The sequence below is a fragment of the Protopterus annectens genome, chromosome 2.part1, assembly GCF_019279795.1.
Source record: "Protopterus annectens isolate FY-2018-M chromosome 2.part1, PAN1.0, whole genome shotgun sequence".
NCBI lineage: Eukaryota > Metazoa > Chordata > Ceratodontiformes > Protopteridae > Protopterus > Protopterus annectens.
The window spans coordinates 942,816,187-942,838,399 of record NC_056729.1 but is presented as its reverse complement, the minus strand read 5'-3'; the positions used below and the strand labels follow the sequence as shown (position 1 = coordinate 942,838,399).

General features: G+C 39.1%; 1 protein-coding gene across 1 annotated transcript in view; it reads right to left on the bottom strand.

Moving 5' to 3' along the window:
• Window positions 1-22,213, bottom strand: part of LOC122794922 (probable ATP-dependent RNA helicase DDX60) — a 2,165,155-nt gene that overhangs the window by 831,594 nt on the left and 1,311,348 nt on the right. Inside the window, exon 28 of the mRNA XM_044063515.1 lies at window positions 15,825-15,980. Within this exon, the coding sequence (XP_043919450.1) occupies window positions 15,825-15,980 (156 nt within the window). The remainder of the gene's footprint in view (window positions 1-15,824; window positions 15,981-22,213) is intronic.

Below are 22,213 nucleotides of genomic sequence, written 5' to 3'. Positions count from 1 at the left end.
ACTTCATATTTATTAACCTCCAGTTTAAAGAGTATCTGAATTAATATCTGAGAGACTATTGTCAGATCCTGAGGAGGAGAGGTATCTCTCAATGTAGGTTAGAGGAGGAAAACTGCCCTCAAGAAAGTTTGACATAACCTGGATCATTCCAGAGAAAATGATTTGTTTCCTGCGTGGAAGGGAGTGACTGCCACTAGAAGTTTAATATTAAAAAAGCTAGCCCACTCTTTAAAAGGTTGGTGAGAAAAGGGAGAATGGCCCAAAAGGTACTGAAAATGGATTTAATATCCTGCTTGAAAGCCCCTATCAAGAATATTTTTCATTGCCTTTATAAATATTCTTGGTGGGGCTCTTCTGGGAGGCCAAGAAAAGCTCACGCACCAGGGAAGCAAGGCTTACCGTCTATTACTGGAAGGGGAGAAACCAGCAGTTAACTCAAGGGTGAGAAGTGTGGAATGTTGACATTCCAATGGATGAAACAGATGATACTGAGAGGGTTCCAGTATTCATGAAGGGTATTTTAAATGGGAACATATTAAGGGGAACCATAACTGTTGAAACTAGATGAGGGTAGTGAGGATGGTAGGGCTCTTCAGCCTGCTTGCTTTCTGTAAGAACTTAGGGATTAGAGGTAGAGAACATACACAAGGTCCCAGATCCCACAGTGAAAAAACAGGGCCCCTCATGGAGATCCCCCTGGGGGGCAGCAAATTAAATGTGGCATTTATGATTAAGGGGTGAAGTAAATCAGTCACAGCAAGGTTGACCCCAGTAATTGGAAATAATGTTCGCTACTGTTTGATTGAGAAAAACAGTCTTGAGGCATTCAAAAGGATGAGATGAGCATGCCTGCAGGTGCATTGGATTTTCCCTGACCTTCACTGCTTCTCTGCATGGTGGTTAAGATCTGGTTCCTTTTGTTTGTTGAAGTACCAGACTACTGATACATTGAATTGTAAACATATTTAGAGGAATAAAAATCCTTAAATGTCTGCAACGCTAAGGTACAGGTGACATCTCTAGTACGTTACTATGCAATTTGGTCTCCTGAGGGGCCACATGCCTTAGACCATCTTTGCAAGTTTTACCCCAACACCCTAGTTGGGAAGTGTATGTGGTGAGTGTAGGCAGAAAAGCTAATGGTTTGCCCAAAAACAGACCATGAGGCTGAATCAGTCACGGAAAATGGCATTTGTGGATAGGGGTGAGGTTAATTGCCAATGAAAGGGGTGGTAGAGAATTGATCACTGTATTGCCAATGTCCACTGAATAATTTTCAGTGAAAATCTGGCTGAAGGGACTAGAAGTATGACAGATGACATTAAGTACAGAAAGTAGAACTAATTCCGCTAAATGAGACAGGAGAAACAGCATAGGCCATACTTGACACCTCAAAGAAACAAAACAATGGAGAGGTAAGGGAACCCACCTGAGCTGTAGTATTGAAGAGAGTCTTTATAAATGCCAGGGTCTATAAAGGGGCTAGGTGTAACTTGAAATGTTTCCTGGAAATGTCTAAACTATTGGAGACATGGAGTCTGTAGCTCTTGGCTTGTAGCAGTTGATGTTTAAAAAGGGGGTGAGTAACCAATCACCCTAGGAACACTTGGAATTTTTGGAGTCTGAAGTGGGGGGTTTACAAATGTCATGCATTTGATAAACATCCTGGGGGCTGTAGTGAGTCCAAAGGGTGGCACTCTGAATAGGTTAAGAGTGGCTCCCAGTAGACACAGCAGATATCTTCTGGATCGCCTGTCAATTTTTATGTGAAGGAATGCATCCTGTAGAACTTCAGATCACACTTAATCATCCTTGTGTAGAGGAGGCCATTGGACTGAACCGTGACCTTTTGGTACTTTACCTTTTGTACAAACTGGTTGGATAATGCCTTTTGGTTATGACTAGTTCTTGAAGTAGCATTACTTTTCTTTAACTATATCTTCCATCTTACTAGATGGAACATCATGAAGTTTCTTCTTTTCAGAAGGAGAAGGAATGTAGAAAACTATGGCTATGATGATTAGCACCCAAGAATATCTTTGTGTTATCTGGTTAGGCATCTGAGTGCAAACAGAATGACCCCTAACTGTTCACAGAGGTGGACAGTCGGGTAAAGCTACAGGGGCACTAATAGGGCCTATCAGAGAAGGAGATTGGGAGACCCTGATTTTGTGGTCCACAGTTGTCTGTAGGACTACGTCTACTGTTAAAATTTCCTCCTCAGCCTCTGGAGGAAATTTCCTTGTGCAAATCCTGAAAAGGTCTGTAAGACTATCAGAACTATGTTCTTTTCTACAAAAAGGGCCTTTGTGGGTTAGGAAAAACTAAATCTCTACAGCAGACAGAGCGCTTCCCTTTGTTTGCTGCTGGTAAGCATATCCTTAAATGATTGCCTGAACAAGAAAGAGCTATAAGGGGGGAGATTGATAAGGGAAATCTTGAAGGGCTCCACATAGTAGAATGCCACATCCATGCATGTCTCCTAATGACCATGACTGAACCGGCTGGCTGAGAAGTAATTTCCACTTTACGGGGTCCAGCCTTATGGGGATAATGGAGAGATGAGTGAGTAGATTCAAGGAAGCCTATTTGAGATCCTCTGCAGCCATGGACAACAGAGAGGATACTAAAAAGGTCCTCACCACAATTCCCTGTAGTCTATTGAAGCATGCAAGCAATAAAAGATAATAGCTCAAAAGCAGCTGAGGTAAATACTCACTTTCCAAATCTGTCCATCGCTCTGGATTCCCTGTCTGATGGATGGACAGAGGAGCTTTGTTTACCTTGCTCCTTCTTAGTGGCTTCTGCCACCACTGTAGCATCAACGAGGCACCCATGCTGAATTGGGTCCAATGGAATGAGACATCAAGGGGTGGAAGCCCAGGGATCCTACTTCTCTTCCAAGAGAGACTTCATGGGGGTGTGTGAGTGTATCTTTTTATATGCCCTCATCTGAAGAGTTTCTTTCTCATAGGGAGTTCGAGAGAGGTTTCAGAAGATAGGGGAAATTCCTGTAAAAAAAACTATCCATTACTAGCTGGTGGAACAGGTAGATACAATCAGAGATAAGAGAGCAGATTTCTCTAAACATTGAACACTTGTATCAAACAAGAAACTAATGGACCAAAGAGAAACCTATCTTAGGATATTGTATCATGGAACATGCAAAATATAAACAAAGGGAGCATTTGTGACTGCATGACACGGGAAGGCTGGCAAGACCCTCATCTGGGTCTAAGCCCTGAAAAAATTGCCATCCCATCCTATTTAACTCTATTAAATGAATTGAGTGGGTAGTGAAGGAGAGATGGAATTTTCAGCATAGTCTGACTTATGTCTGTCAGATCCAAAGATTAGGGTTAGGTCAGCATAGGAACCCAAGATGTCAGATTATAGGAAGACTCAGGATATGAAGGATGTTTTAAAGGCCTTGGATCCAAGGTGGTGGGATCTGACAAATTTTCTAGTTCTCTCTGGAGCAAGCCGAATGCTTAGGATCTGGTGAAAAGATAGCCAACCCTTCTGGATTCGAGGGAGAGTTAAGATCTGAAAGAGACTCTACAGGCTTTGCATCTGGGGTGTTTGGATCTGAAATCTTTCTGTTTTTTTAGAGTAAGACTTCTGTCTGTTGGATCTAAGGGCTTAGGATCCAATAAAGTGGTAACTGTTGACCCCTTTTGGATCTGAGGGGGACTTAGGATCTGAAGGAAGCTCTAAAGGCTTGGCTTCCAAGATAGTTGGATCCAAAGTCTGGTTTCTGGTTCACTGGAGTAAGTCATTAGTCTGTCAGATCTGAAGCCTTAGGATCCGAATAAGAAGTGACAGTTTTGTGGAGTAAGATTCCTGTCTGTCAGATCCAAGGGCTTAGGATCTGAAGAAGAGGTAACAGGTGACCTCTTTAGATCTGAGGAGGAATTAAGATCCGAAGGAGGCTCTAAAGACTTCAGACTGGCAGATCCAAAGGCTCAGGATCAAAAAAGAACAGATAAAGAGAAGATCAACATATCTGATCTGAGAAGGATTTGGGATCTGAAGCAGGATCTAGGGACTTTGGATCTGAGGCAGCTGGATCCAAAAATCCTTCTAGTTTAGTCTCTTTCTTCTTATTTTTTTCTGAATCTGAGGAAAAAAGATCAAAGTACTTATGAGGGGGTTTGGTACATTCTCTATTGTCAGTGATGGCCACAGAAGGAGGAAGGAACAACTATAACATCTAAAGTAAAAAGATGAAGGTTTTATGGAGAATAAGGCATAAAATAAGATAAATAATGCTCCTTACAAGCTCGAGAAAGAATTTTCCATTTTACCACAACGGCAGCAAACAAGCTCTGAGGAGTTACAGATGGCTAGAGCATTATGGGTAATGGAAGGAGCTCGAGATTTGGGGGTCTATATTGTAACAACAAAATTTTAAAATTGCAAATGCTCCAAATATCGCAAATGCCGGACCTTGAAGTGCTTTTTGTGAGATCTCAGTACAGTGAAGACTGGAATATTTGCCCTTTCCTCACTGTAGTGCGATCTTGGAGTTGGTATATATATTTAGTGGGGGTGTCAGCCCCGAACAATAGCGAGTTTGAGGTCCTGAATTTTCGATATTTAGAGCGTTCACAATCTTAAACTTTTCTTGTTATAACATAAACCTGAGATTTGGATCTGAAGTCTTGTATACCTGGCCGAATCTGATCCAAGGAGCTGATCCTAGACCCATTCATGAGGAAGAATGAAAAGGACAACATCAGACATACTGTTAAACACATCCTTCCAGATCTTTATCACTTTTTCCCTCCTAGCTTCCAAACTTCCACAGGAATACCATCTATTGCTTATACATCATCATTTATATCTCATCTCCTCCTATCCTAGTAATTGAGCCTCATCTACCTATTACCTTGGCATATTTAATACTTCCATAAAGATTTCCATTTGTACCTTTTCTTGATTTCCATATTACTCTGTGTTATATAGACTTTCATAGAATTTCCAAAATATTTCTAATACCTCTACAGGATCTTTTGTTATCTTCCTCGTTATAGGCTCCCTAAGCTTAGTGACAGCTCTTTCTGCTTTCTGTTACCTGAGTCATTCTGCTAAAGGTTTTTGTGCTCTAGAGTTATTATCAAAAAATTAAAAGTTATGTACTCATCATAACCTGACATCTGTCCTGACCCCAAGGAAGGATATGCTGGAGCACTGCTGAACCAAAAGAAGTTCTGCTTCTGGAGAAAATATCCAATTTGTAATGAGTCACAAAGATATGAGCCTTTGACCAGGTGGCTGGGGCACAAATATTGTCAACTGATGCTCTGGAGGAGAAGGCAGAAGTGGCCATAGATATAGCAGAATGGACTTTGTGGGTGAGGTAACTGCAGACTATTCTTTGAATAAATTAGAGAAATACAATCCATACTCCATTTGGCCAGAGTAACCTTGGAGACTGCTTGGCCTATGCGGTTAGGACAGAAGGATACAAACAGCTGTTCAGATTTCCTCTACTGTTTTATTCTATATAGGTAAAAATTAAGTTGTCTATACACATCAAAAAGGTGTAAAACATATTCGCCCTTGTTACAGAAATTTGGAAAGAAGACTGGTAACTGAATAGAGTGATTAATATTAGTCTTTGTGGCCACCTTAGGTATGAAGGATGGACTGGCACAGAGGGATACTCTATCTTTAGGAAAAATGATGTAAGGTGGTTTGAGTGACAAGACCCAAAGTTCAGAAACTCTCTTTGCTGATGTAATGGCTACCAAAGATATGCTCTTCAGGACAAAAATTTCATCTCACAATCACTAGCTGGTTCAAAAGGCTTTTAAGTGAGGCCCTGAAGACCAACAGTGAGATCCCATGGTGGAGAGGGGTCTTTTATTGGGGGTTGAAGTAGAAAAATCCCTTTCATGAATGCCTTGCATTATCTAGATGTAGAAAGGGAACCAGAAACATTTCCAGCATGAAGGTTGGATGTGGTTGCCCACTGATGTTTAACAGTAAAATAACTAAGTGTCTTCCTTGAAGAGCAAAGTAAGAAAAAGAAGGATGGCTAAAACAGAGGCTGAAAAGAAATCAACATTCTCTTTGGAAATTTTTTCAGTGGAAGCTTTTTGAGAAGCAAACACTATGTCTCTTACAAGGAAAGCACGCCTAGACCTTTGTACAACTACTGGAATTGGAGGAACCAAACAGTTAGTTTGAAGATGTACAGATTGGGATACTGAGTCTCTGACGAGTGAGACAGGATGTCCTATGTGGGCTCCAGAATCCAAGGAGGCTATTTCAGCTGAGACCAGAGACAGGGGAAACCATATCTGATGATGCCAGTAGAGGCCAATGAGGATTACTGAGCTCTTCAACCTTCTGGCTTTCAGCAGAAATTTTGGAATCAATGGAAGAGGGGGATAGGCATAAAGGAGACCAGAGGGTCAATCGTGAACTACAGCATCCCTCTGTGGCTCCCTCAGAGGGGGGATCAGAGTGAAGTACTTGCTGCACTTGTTGTTATGGGGGAAGCAAAGAGGTCACAACAAGGGTGGCCCCATGGTTGAAAATCAAGTTCGCTAGTGATTGATTGGGGGACCACTCATGAGGAGTTAAAAGGGACCTGCTGAATTTGCCTGCAAGAACGCTGGATTTCCCTGATATGTGTGTTGCAAGAAGAAAGCAGTCTGAAGATGTCACCCATTCCCAGACCTCATGGCCTCTCAGCACAATGTGTATGAATGGGTTCCTCCTTGTGTGTTGATGTCCCCACTACTGACATGTTGTCTGTGTGAAATGCAATAGTTCCAAAAGGAAGAACATCCTGAAAGACTTGCAGTGTCAAGAGGACTGCTCTCATTTCCAGAACATTGATAAGTAACCTGGTGTCTGAATGAGCCGACATGCCTTGGACCATCTTCCCCATGAAATGACCCCACCCTCCACTCCAACTGGGAAGTGTCTGTGGTCACAGCGGCTGAGGGGAAAGGAAGAAGAAATGGTCTGCCGATGTATAGGTTGTCCAACAACGTTCACCACTGAAGATGATGTCTGCAGATTGATGTTAGTTTGATAGGAACAGATAAGGGATGGTAAGAAATTGACCACTGAACAGCCAAAGGATAGAGTCCATTGGCATCAGTGGAAGAGTAGGACACCCACTGGAGAATTCACATAAAAATCTTTCTAATGGAATCAAAGTGATGGCAGCTGCCACAGATCTAAGGGCATAAAGTCTCAATCTTGCTGGTGGAGGTGGAATATCTAGAATGGACTGTACTGGGTGTCACAGTGTCTTTATGATATGAGGGGGGTAATGAGGCCATTTGATATGAAGTATCCAACAGAGAACCAATGGGTTCTAGCCTTTGAACTGGAGGAGGGTTTGATGTAACTAGATTTATGGTGATGCCCAGGGAGCTGGAGGTCTAAAACAGATAATCTCTGGCTTGAATTAGTTGATGCCTCGGTGGGCAGTTAGGAGCCAGTCATCTAGATATGGAAACATGTGGGATCCCTGCAGTCTCTGGTAAGCTGTGACCACTGCCATGCATTTGCTAAACACCCTGGTGGCCATAGTGAGTCGAAAGGGCAGAGCTCTGAATTGGTAATGACTGGCTCCATGCCTGAACATCAGATGACTTCTAGAGCATCTGTCTGTTTTGATGTGATAGTACATGTCCTGTAAGTCCACAGAGCACATCCAATCACCCTTTCACAACAGTGGTAGAATGGACTGAACCATAACCATCTGGAACTTTGACTTCTTTACATAAAGCTTCAGATTGCTTAGACCCACAATGGGTCTCATGTCCCCAGTTTTCTTTTGCACTAAAAAGAAATGGGAGTAGGTTCCAGATTCTCTTTGTTCCACTGGGACTTCTTAGATGACTCTTTTTGCTGTAGTTTTTGAACGTCTATTACTGCATACTCCATCTGACTGGGTGGAACACTGGGGACTCTCGTCTGCCTTTGTAGTAATCTCTGGATATTATGCTTAGCACCTGGCAATTTTTTCTGTGATTGGTCCAGCTGCCTAGCTACAGCGAAAAGTGATCCTCGACTGCCTCCAGAGCTGAGCAGTCAGGCAAAGCTTCAGGATCACTGATAGGGCCTATTAGAGAAGAGTTCTCTGCAGCCCTGATTTTGTGGACCCCCTCTGCCCATGGGGCAGCATCCTCCATTAAAACATCCTCCTTTGCCTCTGGAGTGAGAATCCCCAAACTTATCTTGAAAAGACCCTTGAGATCTTTGGAACCAAGTTTTCTAACTACCTCACTGATTCATGGAGAAAGTATGTTGAGGAGTAGAAAATGTGACCCGCATGGCAGAAAGAGCCTTTCCTTTCTGTTCACTGCGAGTTAAGGTATATTTTACAGACAATTCAAACAAGAAGGAGCCATCAAAAGAGGCTTTAACAAATGATGCTTTAAAGGGCTCTGCAAAATCACAAAGCCCCATCCAAGAATGTCTTCAGATTGCAATATCTGAGCCAGCTGTCTGTGAGGTGCCCTCTGCCATATGGGAGATGAGCCTCATGGAAGAATTAATCATTGAAGCAAGAGTAGCCAGTTGAAGAGGAGAGACAATTTTTTGAAGCCCTCCACCTACATGGTCTCTGCAAGAGAGTTGGAAAGCTTCTTAATCGGGTCTCTTTGCAAAAGTGTGCCAAGTAGTTCAAAGACCTCAGTGGAAAGGTAGCCGAGGCATAGTTGTGCTTACCAAATCTGTCTATCACTCTGGACTCTCTGTTAGGAGGGTGGACAGAGGAGCTTTGGTCAGCTAGCTCCTTTTTGTAGCTGCTGCCACAACCATGGCATCCACTTAAACACCCTTATTCCAATACAGTCTCCTCTGGGGGAGGGATAAGAATTTATCAGGGCACTTGGTCCAGGTCTGATGGGAGAGTAGGTCTATCAGGTCATCCGCTGGGGGGGAGGTCACCCAAAATGTAGACGGGCCTATCCTGAAAGCCTCCAAAAAAAGGACGCCTCAGTAAAAGGATTTTGGGTAGACCAACTACCTCTTTGCCTAAGAATCATTCAGATGTCTCCAAAGGAGACATCATCTGATGGTGATCTTGCAGATCCTTCTCCCTCACTGAAATCTATATCCTCTGTGAGGGACTCCCAAGGGAAGTCTGTGTGCCTCCTTTACATGACGTCTTATGATGAACTTCCTCTAAGGGATAATCAGGGGAAGAATCAGAAGAAGAGGGGGCTCCCTCTGAGGGAAGATCTCAGGGACTTCTTGGGGTAGGCTGACCATGGACAAGCATGATGGGCTCAGCACTCAGATAGAATTGGGGGCAGTAGGCAGGATCAGAGATAAAAGAGGCTGGATCCCTGTGAGGTTGGATCTCTATGAGAAGAGAAAACCCTATCCACAATTTGGAAAGCCAATGGACCTGTGAACTCTCTTCAGTCTCCCTTGGAGCTGAGGCAGCCAAGAAGAGAGGACAGGAACAACCCCAGAGCCACAGCCTCCAGACAGAATCAGACCTGAGCTATTGAGAGCCAAACTGCCAAGGGGAAGGGACAGATATGACAAAGTTGGAGCAGAACCCCTAACCTTTGATCCAATGCCGACCTCTTAAATCTGAGACCCACTCAATCCGACAATATTTTAGCAGAGCCGGTCAGGATAACTGTCGGAGTCGAGGAAGGGAGCTTCCTTGGATCCACTCTGACACACTCAGATATTTAGGATCATGGGACTCCAAAGTGGTTGGTCAGATTGGAAAAGGAGATTGGATAATTTTGGCAAGAACACTCATGGACCTGAAGGGGACAATGTTGACAAAACCTCCATCTGAATCTGAATTTTGAGGAATCTCCACATCATCTTGTCCATGTCCATAATGGATAAACTCCTAGAGGACCTGGAGGAAGTAGCTGAAGCAGGCCTCAAGTTTCGTTTAGAAGTCTGTAATAACTCTGCAGGTAAGGCTGATGAAACAGTACTGATTGAGTATTCAGGAGCTCAGCTCCTAGCTGTAGGATCCTTAGACCAAGGATCTGAGGTGAAGGTAGATGGCCTAGGGGAATCTAGAATAGAAATGACTTCTGTCAGATCCAAGGAGTGTTTTGGAGTCAAAGTAGTGGAAGTCATTCTCAGATCCGAAGAGGTCAGATCCAAGGGCTTTGAAAGCTTCACTGGTGGCTCCAATGAGGTTCTCAAAGTTTTAAGAAAATGCTTCTTAGGATCTGAGGATCCATGATGACTGGAGTCCCTGGAGAAGAAGAAAGAGGATGCAGGTAACAGCCCTTTTAGGATCAAACATATTTCTGTGATCTGCGATTGCTCTAGGGTTAAAACCATCACATACAGGACAGGAAGACCACAAATATTCTTGCCCTAGGCAGTATACACATTTCTCATGCATTTCTGACTGAGGAATCTTATGAGAATGGACAAAGCAGTGCTTAAAACCCAAAGGTTTGTCTGACATCCTGAAGCTAACACAGAAGAAAAGAAATACAGTTGGCTGAAAAATGTCAACAGCACAGCACTTGCCTGACAAGAAGATACGCACACTTAATAACAGTCTTAAATAGTTTCACCAACTATAAGCACTAGAGAAAACCATTTAAACTAACACATGCAGTTAAACTAATTCTATATTTTTTTTTTTTTTTGTAAGTGAGAAGGCGGGAAAGGCCCTGACAAGAAAATGGAGAGGGAGAAAGAAAGACAAAAAGAGACCCTAAAGCCTTTGAAAAACTTACTGGTAGGGGAGGTAAAGTGAGAAAACAGATAAGGTGTCAAAAAAGGGAGAGAAATATAGAAACTGGAGAACAAAAACTTAGCTTAAACTGCTTGCAGTCCCTCGAGATCAGAAATTCTCGTCTGTTCATTAAGGCAGCAAACGAGATCTGAGAAGGCTGCAAAGACCATTGTGGGTAGAGGGAGGAACTGAAGATTAGGATCCACATCTGTAGTTTTCGGCCAAGTTGGATCTGAGTGTTAGATCCGAGACCCAATAGTAAGGAAGAATGAAAAGGACAACATCAGATCAGTTGTTTAACAGCAATCTTTCTAAACTCATGCACATTATCGAGGTGAATCCTTTATTTTCTGTTTAGTATTCTGCAGTTGATCCTCTTCTTGTTCTTTGAGATTCCACCTGTTCTGCAATACTTTAACATTTGACAGTCCCTCTAAATAATTCTTGTTACTTCATAACCATGTCACTCTTTCTTTTATTTCCACCCTATTTTAAACTCCATTCATCCCAGTCCCTAGCTATATTTTGAGAAGAAATTTCTATCTTCTCTAATAGCTCCTGAATAATTTCCAACAAAGAAATGGATGAACAGAGAACGAAAACACAAACACTAATAACTCAAAGTTTTCTCTGCTTAACAGGATCCCAATGAAGGCAGTCCCACACACAGTCCATGATAATAGCAAAGCACAAACTGTTCAGTCAGCGACCGTGTAAATAAAAAGACAGTTTATTAGAACCAGTTTACAAAATAGAATTAAGTTGATTAAGCGCTTTCATTTCCACTCTGGAAACCTCTTTAGAATAGTGAAATCACATGTGCGGACATATTTATACTTAATTTAAAAGTTCAATTAATTCCAATTAGTTCATTCATTGGTTTAGTTAAAGGTGTAGTACGAAATATAAAGAATATGTATGCTTCATGACAAAAAATAAATGGTATGTACTTAATGACACATCAGTGTACAATATAAAACCAAAAACACATATTTTTTATCATCATGAGGTTCAATAACCACTGTTAAAAAATTGTTCTTAAAACAATTATAAAGTTAATACTACAAACTAGACCTGTCGTATAGTATGCTACCTAAATTCATATATGTAGATATAAATAGATATATTTAAAATAGATATGTTTAAAATAATACATTCAAAATTTAAAAATTCAAAATATAAAATATGTGATGATAAATAAATAAATGTAATATATATATATATATATATATATATATATATATATATATATATATATATATATAAAATACAAGCTATTACATCATGTTTCCACTATACAAAATCATAACTAAAAAAATGGTTCATGTTCACGCAAAATGAAAGCGCTTAATCAACTTAATTCTATTTTGTAAACTGACTACCCATTCCTTAAATTCCTCTCTTTTCAACATATAGGTGGGAAGGCACCAGTGTTTCATTTTTATTTCATCACCCTGTGTTTTTATTTTAGTTATTATTGGTGCATGATCTGAAATAGTTATTGGGTGAGTATGAAGACTTTCAATTAAATGCACATGTTCCTGTGAAATGTAAATTCTGTCTATCCTAGCCCAGTTTTTTGTAGCTTTGGGAATAATACTTAAATGCACTCTGAATTCCTAGTACTGAATTTACATTTTCAGTGCCAAATATTGTCATAAATTTCTTCAAAAATCTACCCTCCTTTATTATATTTTCTTTTCTGAGACACCCAGACACATCTTTCCTGCTGCAAATCAAATTCTAGGCCCTATCTATAAGTAATATTCCTTGCTGAAAGCTGATTATTTCTCACAGAATTTTCTTAAGCTCCATTATAGCAGTTTTGGGTGGAATATAAATATATGACAGTGTAATCCTCCTCCCCTACCAGTAGCCACTTAGTACTATAAACCTACCATTATTATCTTTTTCCATCACTATTGGAACTCCTCTTGCAATTAATATAAGTACTCCTCTTTTCCTTTGTCTCAGGTATTCTACTGAATAACCATCCTGAAAACCTTTCTTTATCAAATTCACAAGTTCAGTTCTTTCCAAGTGTGTCTCATGTAGCATAGCTATTCACCCTCTACATTTTTTAATATAGTTCACTACTCTTTGTCTTTTGTACTTATCTGGAAGACCATTGAAATTTAAAGACATTACAGAAAGCATCATTGTGGTAAAAATGTATTATTCCCATGTTTTATATGTCTCGTTTCAGTTTTAGAATTACATGCATCACTGTTTGACAGGTTGATCTTTTATACAGTTGTTTCTTGTCATATCCATTTGAGCCTATGTCACATCTTAGAAAACTTTTTGCTGTATTGGAAGCCCTCAAACAAAAAAACAAACACACCTCAATAACCCCTAAAATATGTTAACATAATATTAACACAAAAAACTATTTACATATTCAAATATTGAAGTTTTACCCTCCTAATAGGAACAAGTGTCCCAAACTGATAGCCACACTCACAGACTTGGGTTAACGTAAAGAAAGGCTAGCCATGCTAAGACGCATGGTACAGCTTGTGCTTCTCCTAAGTGATGTCCGGTTTTGTCTTTCATTTACAGCTCTCCCAGATGACAAACACTTGAATACTTTCAGAAGGCATTATATCCTAGCCATGTCTCTTTATCAGATTGTCTCCATAGAGACATGTGGACCAGACACATTGTTGCTAATAAGCATACATTTATTTGCTACAAAAAAGCTATATAATATTTAATGTTTTTTTTCATATACTTGCTTTCTCTTAAAACTTGTTACTAGATCAAGCTAAGGGCCTTATTCCAGCAATTCCCTTATGCAAGAATGAGAAAAAGTACATCAATGTTTCTTTTGTCATGCTCTTTTGACTAGACTTTTTTCTTCTTTTTTTTACACTATAGTGCTTACATTTCTTAACATTGAACAAACAGAAAGACAGAAGAAGGGAGGTATTAAAAACAGGTGAAGCTTTTTACATTAGTATTTCTGTTACACTTAAAAATATCTGAGAAAACTTTACTTTATAGCATGCAAAGAAAATCATGTACTATAACAATATTACTAATAAGAAAAAATGTTTTACTTACAGTTAACCTTCTCCGTCCTCTTCTAAATATTTCTATGAACATTAATGACCGGAAGTAGAGCCCCTACAACTTTAATAAGGTCAAAAACGTCCAATATTTCCTGAATTTCTTGTTCTGTTAAGTTTCAAAAATATAATTGCTTTGTAATCTCAAATGTGTCAATTTCCAAGTTACTGGTTTTATTCCTGTTCATCTCCATCTCCCAAATTCTGTCTCTTCTTCATATTCTTGATTCTTCTAGCCAACTATTGTGCTTCTTTCCTTCTCTCAAGTATTTTCCACTAAAACATTGGAAAAGGTTTCACTGGCACAGTCTCTCTGTGGTCTTTATTACAAGAAGAACAAGAAGCAGAATCTCCTTGTGTTTCACAACTCACTTTTTGTTGGACAAACTTTTGCATTTCTTTCTCAGCATGTACTGCATCAAAAATGATTTTGTCTCTCCAGGAAAGAATATTTAGCTGGGTACAGCAGTTTGAATCTCACACCTGCTTCTCGACATTCCCAGCATAGTGGAATGAATTTACTCCTTTTCTCCCTGGTGTACAATCAGTAATCATTCTCCACAGGCACTCTGCTGTCTCCCACCTTTAGTATTTTGTCCTTCTGCCACTGTTTTGTCAGAATCAACTCCTTCTACTGGTAGGACTGCATATTTACTATTAAAGGTCTAGGATGCTTTCTTATAGCCAGGTTTGGAGCATACACATGTTGTGCCATTTCAGTTAACAATCTCAGCTGTGGAATAACAGTCCAGTTGCTTATTTGTGATTTCATAAAATCAAGACAGTCTGTTCCTTCCAGCTTATGTGGTACAGTAGAAAATCTCGGGTTTTCCCTACTTGCTCTGTACTCTAATTCTATTTTTTTAAACATCTCTTCTTGATCAGTCTCATATTCAGCCAGCCTTTTTTTAATTTCTACCTCTGCTTTTTGCAGTTTTATCACCTCATCTGAATATCTGTTTAAAGCTTCTTCCTTTTACTCCCAGTCTTTTATTTTAGTTGATATACTCCATCAGTGTTTCATTTATTTCAGTCAGTTCTGTGTGTAGTTGTCTTATACTTTTTTTCTAGTTTACTGGAAGTCATATCTGGAACTTGCATTGCTTTTTGTGGAAGAGCTACAGTATTCTTCCCAACCAGTGTTTTTTCCTCACTTTTTAGCTGATTTTCTTTCAACTCCTCTGTATTTCTTTTTTTCCTGACACCCAGGCAGTGCACTTACTAGCCAGTTACTGAAATTTAGCCAGAAATATAAGTCCACTGGCTTTCTTTGATGAGCTTCTTTTTCCACACTGGGAGAGCTAGAATTATGTTCAGCCATGTTGAAAGTCTCATCTACATGATGACTCTTTGGATGAGAAAATAGTTACTTCCACTACATCTCCCTGAGAATAAAGTGTCTACAACATCAACCAAATTAAATAAACAACAACAACTTGTTGTATAAACTAAAGAAAGTCTTTTTTGTAAGGGGAAATCCTCATCCTCTTATACCCTTTAATTAAATATGCTAACTCCATTGTCAATCATACATTTATGGAAAAAGTGAAAAGTCCATGCACAGTGAATCACTGCCACTGTGCAAACAGAAACTACACTGGCACTATTTTCCTAAGTGAAACAATGAATGAGAACTTGGATATAAGGAAACTAAAATTAACAAGTTTACTCCTGCCGCAGTTTCACCTCAGTGGACAGCAGAGTAACGTAGAAAGACGGCTTGTACCTGCATTTTAGTGTTGTGATTTTTGTTACCTTTGTATACACAAGTGGATCATTAAGTGAAGTTCATTCATGAAGCCCAGCTTCTCTTTCTATTTTTTTCCTGAGGTGATAGAACCCAATCCCAGCCTCCCAAGATTGTTTTACATCTGCCTGGTGTGTGATGAGGGTGAGAAACAACCTATCAATCATAACCCTGGTTTTCCACCAATAACTTCCATGTAAAATACTATCTTGCACAATATAAAAGTCCTGAAATAACATAGAAACAACAAAGATATTTATATTTTCTCTTTATAAAAGGAAGAATTCATGTAACAACTTACATGGTCTTGAAAGTCTCATAATCCATTGGTAGTTGTAGGGTATTCGCATATTGACTGCTTTCTTTTTCTCCATTAACAAACTTTCTTCTTAGTTCTTTAGTTTTCAGATGTAGCCATGTATTTTCAGCAAATCTTTCTACTCTATTGATATTGAATCTGAAAAAAAAGACAGCAATTTGAGAAGTATGCAGTGTTATTCTTGGACCAAAAAAGTCACTTTACATATTGCCCTGTATCTCCTTGCTGTTACTTCTTCACTGAACTCTGTTATTATAATGCTTTGGTTCCACTCATTGCCATTCTTGGGTTCCTTTAATTTCTGTTCTAGCTATATTTATTGACATATTTCACCCACTTTGAGACTATTTACTAATTTTAACACCGTGTTTCCCCTTCTGTGATTATTTATTCTTCTTTTATCCATTTTCCTAAATAGTTAAAATGTAAATCCTTTATCCATACTGTTGTAATCGTAAGATAAATATAATTCACATCACAGCACTAATAAATGCATTCACCATTCTCTATGACCCATTAATCCTTAACAAACAGGCTGCATCCTCTTATGGAATATAATACGTACCAAAATGCCCTGTAATTCTGTACCCCATTCCAAAGAACACACTCCTTATTCCTTTCCCTCAACTGTCAGACTTAAAACTATGCATCTAAAATTGCTCTGTGCATTGACCACTAAACCATTTTTTATGTATTTAACTGGATTCCTGACACTCTTACACTCAACCCCAATCAAACCTAATGCACTACACAGGAGTAAGTCAACAACTACCATCCAAGATATTCTCTTCTCCATAATGTCGACTAGTTTGTATTTAGAACTCAAAGATCTCTCATCCACACCTGACCATTCTACATTTAAAACTCAAAAATCCCTCTTTTCTAAAATCTATCTTCTATTACAATGTCCACTCCTCATTTAAAACTCAAGGAATCACCTATGTTATGCATTTTAGAGAAACAAAAAGCACATTTCTGCTTAAATAATCTACCAAACCTCCAAACACTAACTTCAGATTCAAAAGGATAATGTACTATTTAATGCTCTTTAAAGCTCCTAACTTTCCTATCAGGCTCACTACTCTTAATTGTACTCATCTTCTAATGTGTAACAAAGAAACCTGTCTTGGACCCCACATATTGCCAACTCAAAATTTCATCCTCACATGCACATACAACTCATCTCCCACAGAGCTCCCATTGCTTAACACAGGAATCATGACAAATAAGCTAGAACAGCTAGACACTCCTCTCTCTTTACAATACCCTGACATTTTGGATATCTCCACGTCATGGGTAAAAAATAAAAATGCAGTGCAAATCCCTGCCAGTATTTCTTAATCTACATGTATTTTTTTAATCCAAAACCAGTACATAGGATAGAAAGTTGCATGTTACTAGTTAAGGAAACCTTTAAAAGTATTCCTTACAGCCTAAAACTGTTTACAAAACAATTGGGGGCCAAACTACCTGTTAGTGAATATCTTTAATAACAACTCTGATTATGATGATGTCATCTGGATCCAATAATATAACAAATGATGTACGGAAGGTATGGGAAGAATGGGTAACAAAATTATGTTGGAAATTACTTAATCATATCCTGGAGGGAGAAGCTATCCCAGACTTATGGTTTAATGCAGTAATAGCAGTGATACCAAAAGAACAAAATGATCTGTTGGACTGAAGTATGATTATAAGGTATTCATGACCTTATGGACAAAATGAATAGCTAAAATATTAAGAAGGATAATTCATGTGGATCAGTATGGTTCTGTGGAGGGAAGGCAAACATTTGTTAATATTGCTAAGACTAAGATGATTCAAAAACATGCTGAGAGGAGGAAGATGTCATTATTTCTGGTAGGACTGGATGCTGAGAAAGCCCTTGACTGATCAAGAAACAGGACAGGCGGCTACAAGGGGAATGGTTGAAGGTATTTGGTTCCTTCTGTCTGAAGGGAATGAAGAAAGGGCATTGGTGATCTTTGCGGCATCTGACCTTCAGAAATTAACAACAGCATTAATTACAGAAAAAGCACCACAATACATAGCACTGATAGGTACAAACATTAGAGGCACACAGAGTCAGGGTAGGGTATGGTGCAGAGAAGTTGGAGTATGGTGGAAAGCTCTTAATAGTGAACCAAGGCATTGAGACCAAATCATACAACAAAAAGAGGTAATACAGTGGGAAAACATGAAGTACAAATATGGACTGATTGAAAGACTCTACCTTTTAAATATGGGATTAACTAGGGAGGCAGAGAAATTAAGAAGGCAATGCAAAGAGTCTGAGAGAATACTGGAATAGGTAAACTTAATATGTGAATTAAGAATGGAAGCTGGTTTGTTGAGCATATAAGCAGCTGATAATATCTCCAAAGGATCAGGAACATATAATGGTAGCAGGATGGACAAGAAGTATTGGGAAGAATTACACTAAGATACAACAGTAAAAATATGCTTAGTGGTAAGGCATGCAACAAAGGCAAGGAAATGTTGAATCTTTGCAAGGAAATGCTACACAAATATTTTTATATGTGCCAGAGACTGTACAGGATGCATCCAACAGTAACCAGCTCAAGCTGGAAATGTGATATGCATGTGATGGGCTCATGGGAACGTGATTTTTGGGAATGTAAAGAACTAAATCCAGTGCAATGATAGGATCTTTTCCTTGTGAGCTTGGGTCCTGAAATAATATAAGCATATCAAAGCACTAATAATATTCTTTATGCAAGCTGGTAAAAATCAATAAAGTGTAAATGGAAGACAGGAATTCATCCAGATTGGAAGGAATTAAAGGAGATCATGAGAAAAATAAGAAAGATGAAAATGTGGAAGGGAGGAAGGAAAATCAACAGGCAAGTAATAAAATACAGGCAGGCATGGCAGCAAATTAAAGATTCACAAGAGTTATGAAATAGGTCAGAAGTGATGAAATATATAAATGGGGGTTGTCAGGTAGTAAACTGGAAATAAGGGTAAAAAGGAGATGAGTTATTTGAAATACACATTATGGAATAGGAATATAGATTTAAGGCATGTAAATAGTGTAACGAGTTATATATAAACAGAGTGGATGTAAATAGTGTGAGTAGAAGAAACTGGTTTTATAGGGAGATATTGTATGTACATGTGTGGACAAAAACTCAATGACTAATTAATGACTATACCTGCCAGCTTTGGACTGGTGCTGCTGTAAACAAGAGACAAAGGACTCTACAGTGAGGAACTTAGGTCCAGTCACTAGTAAATAAAAACACCATGCATGATGATTGCATTTGTAATTTTTATTCATTACTAAAGTTGGAATAAAAGCTCTCAGATTAAAAAAAAAAGTTCCTACTGTGTGCAACAGTAAAGTAGAACAATTCCTAAATCTGACAATAGAACAAATAGAACCTTACAAACTGTTACTAATGCCTGGAGACTTCAATATTAACCTACGGTACCCTTGCAAGTGTCTTGCTCAGAGTCACACAGTAGGCAAATGAAGGCTGAAGGATTCAAACCTTTTACCACAGGAAGCGGCTACTTAACAATTCAAAGCATTAATCTATTGCAGTACACAACCAGACTGTTCATCTACATTTTGATCACTCTATGTAAAGTATTTACAAAATGGATTTTCATGACTCACAGATTATTTACAAAATCAGTAAGTACTATCCCACCGATTAACACGGATTCTGCTCTGAAAATAGCACAATAACAGCCCTGTACACATTTACTGATGACATCCTTTAGGTTTGTCTGCTTAAAGGTGTAAGTAGCTAGGCATCTTAAGATCCTCATGATTACTTCCATAGTATTGCTCCTATGTTCCTACCATTAACAATGTGAACAGACACCATTCAACAGGGAGCATTTTTATTGATCTAATAACAACATTCGAGCAGGCTGATCACTTCATCCTACTTAACTCGTTAAGGGCAACAGGGATCAATAGGCTAGTCTTTCCTTGGTTTGAAGACTTTTATCTCCAACAGGGACTTCAAAGTTCAAGTATGGTCTACAACATCAACAATTTCTCCTCCAAGCAAAACTATCCCACAGGGCTCTACAGGCTTCTCTATTCTATTATTCTTGTTTATTACCAAACTTTCAGCAGGCCTTCTTAACCTACTAATAATCCTCTATATCAATGTCATGGTAACTTATATTCAAACCACTTCAAGTATATAATTAAAACACAGTAAGAGTTTGATCTGGAATTACTCACTAAGGAACTGTTCAATAATAGGCTCCTACTAAACACTAAAAAAGACAATGATCATTAGTACTCACCAGAACCAACCCTCAATTCCTTAGAACTGACACTTTACTTGAAATAAGCAGGAAGCAATAGAAACCTCTAAGTACTTCTACTATCTGGGAATTCACATTGATCAAAGTCTTAACTTTCAACACGTTCAACTAAATCTAAAATTAAAAAACTTTTACTGTAGGTAAAAAGATCTCTCATTTCCTACCCACTGGAGGAAGAGAAGCAATTGGCAAAAGTCTTATTAGCAAGACTAGAACATGACTCACTCAGGAGTCATCAGGAAAGTCAGCTTAAGCCTATAAGGCCTACTAAGTCTACCGTCACACAGGGAAATGATTTAGTCTAAGGGACTCTAGAGTTACGCATACAGACTCCATGCTCTCAAGACTGGGAAAAAACAGGGTGACTGTAAGCTGCTTGTCTGGTGCCAGGATCTGTGATGTTATAAGAACCCTAAGATCCCTTAAGCCACACAAATATGGCAACGATTTAGGGGTGGCCCATGTAGGATTAAATGATCTGAGGTACTCTACCTAGAGGAACATGCAGAGAGACATGATGGAACTTAACTATGCATGTGCAAGAACCAGGAAATATATTGGTCTTGAGCAGTATCTGGAATTACACCTAGATACAAAAACAATATTAGCTTGAACAATTGGCTAAGTAGTTGGTATCATTCTAAGGGAATCTTAGTCTATATCAGCCTGGGATGATATGGTTGATAAGGCTTCCTGTTTTGTCAGAGATGGCTTGCATCTGTCATACCATGGCTTCTGCATTCTAGCTAAAGCCTTTGCTGCCCTCCCACTGTACCATTTTCTAGGCAAAGTCTCCCTGCAGGACATTCCTACATAGAATTCTCAAACTCAAACTTCAGCATCTAGGTGGCACTATGCAATGCTAGGAGTCTAAACAGAAAGATGCCAGAACTTGAGGGCCGGTCTCCTGCAACTTGAATATATTCATATTTGTGTAGTTACTGAGACATGGTTTTAGTGCCACGGCAGCACGCCACAATCTACACAAAGGTTTACCATCTATCAAGTCTTTACACTTTGTGCAACTGTGGGAGAGCATCTATACTTACTTGAAACTCCACGACTTCATATAAAATTACCCACAATCCTGATTTGCTGCTCCTGGAGATCCAAATCACTGTTAGCAAATACAACTATTACTTCATTGCAATCTACAGATCTCCATCAATGTTATCCAAAAATCACAGAAATTACCTCAACACAATTGTGCCATTAAATATCAAATCAAATGCATGTTTACTAGGGGACTTCAATTACCAAACATTGATTGGCACACGTACACCTTTAAAATAGTTATGCTTATCATTTCCTAGACTTCATTAATAGCAATGCACTGAAGCCAGTTGTAAAACTATCCCATACAGGCTCTAATATCCTTGATCTGGTCCTTACTAACCCATCCCCACCTCCCCCTCATCTCACAACTCCTCATTTCTGGTTAAATCTGACCAGAAGTCAGTCAAATTCTCTGTCAGTCCTAGTTGTACCACCCCACTACCAAATGAGAACATCTGTAGGGATGTCACCAAGGCAAATCTACTACAACTTGCAGAAGACCTATGCAAAATTCCCAATAGTCCCTTGCAAATGGACCCAGCTGAGAAAACAGCTGCATTAACCTCAGACTCTTAGCAACACTGGAACAGTTGTATACAAAAATCAGTACCCATCCTCCCTAAATAAAATGGTACTTCAAGAATAAACCTTTCTGGAGGAACAATATATATTAATAAACTGTACAGCAAAAGAAGTAAAACAAAGAAAAGTTGCAAGAAATCCACATCATACTACCTCAAGACTACAATGCAACATGCCAACAAGGAACTTAAAAATATTATTAGAAAATGTAGAGTATGAACTTAAAGTTACTATAGATTCCAAAGGAAATTACAAATCTTTCTTCAGTTATGTTAGAAAATTAATGAATAATGTCCAACAATGCACTCAGTACATCCATAATAATATCATCCATTCTGACCCCAAGGATATAGCTAATACACTAGGAGACAAATGTAGTGCTAACTTTACCGCCCCTACCCACACTGTTGTCCTCACTA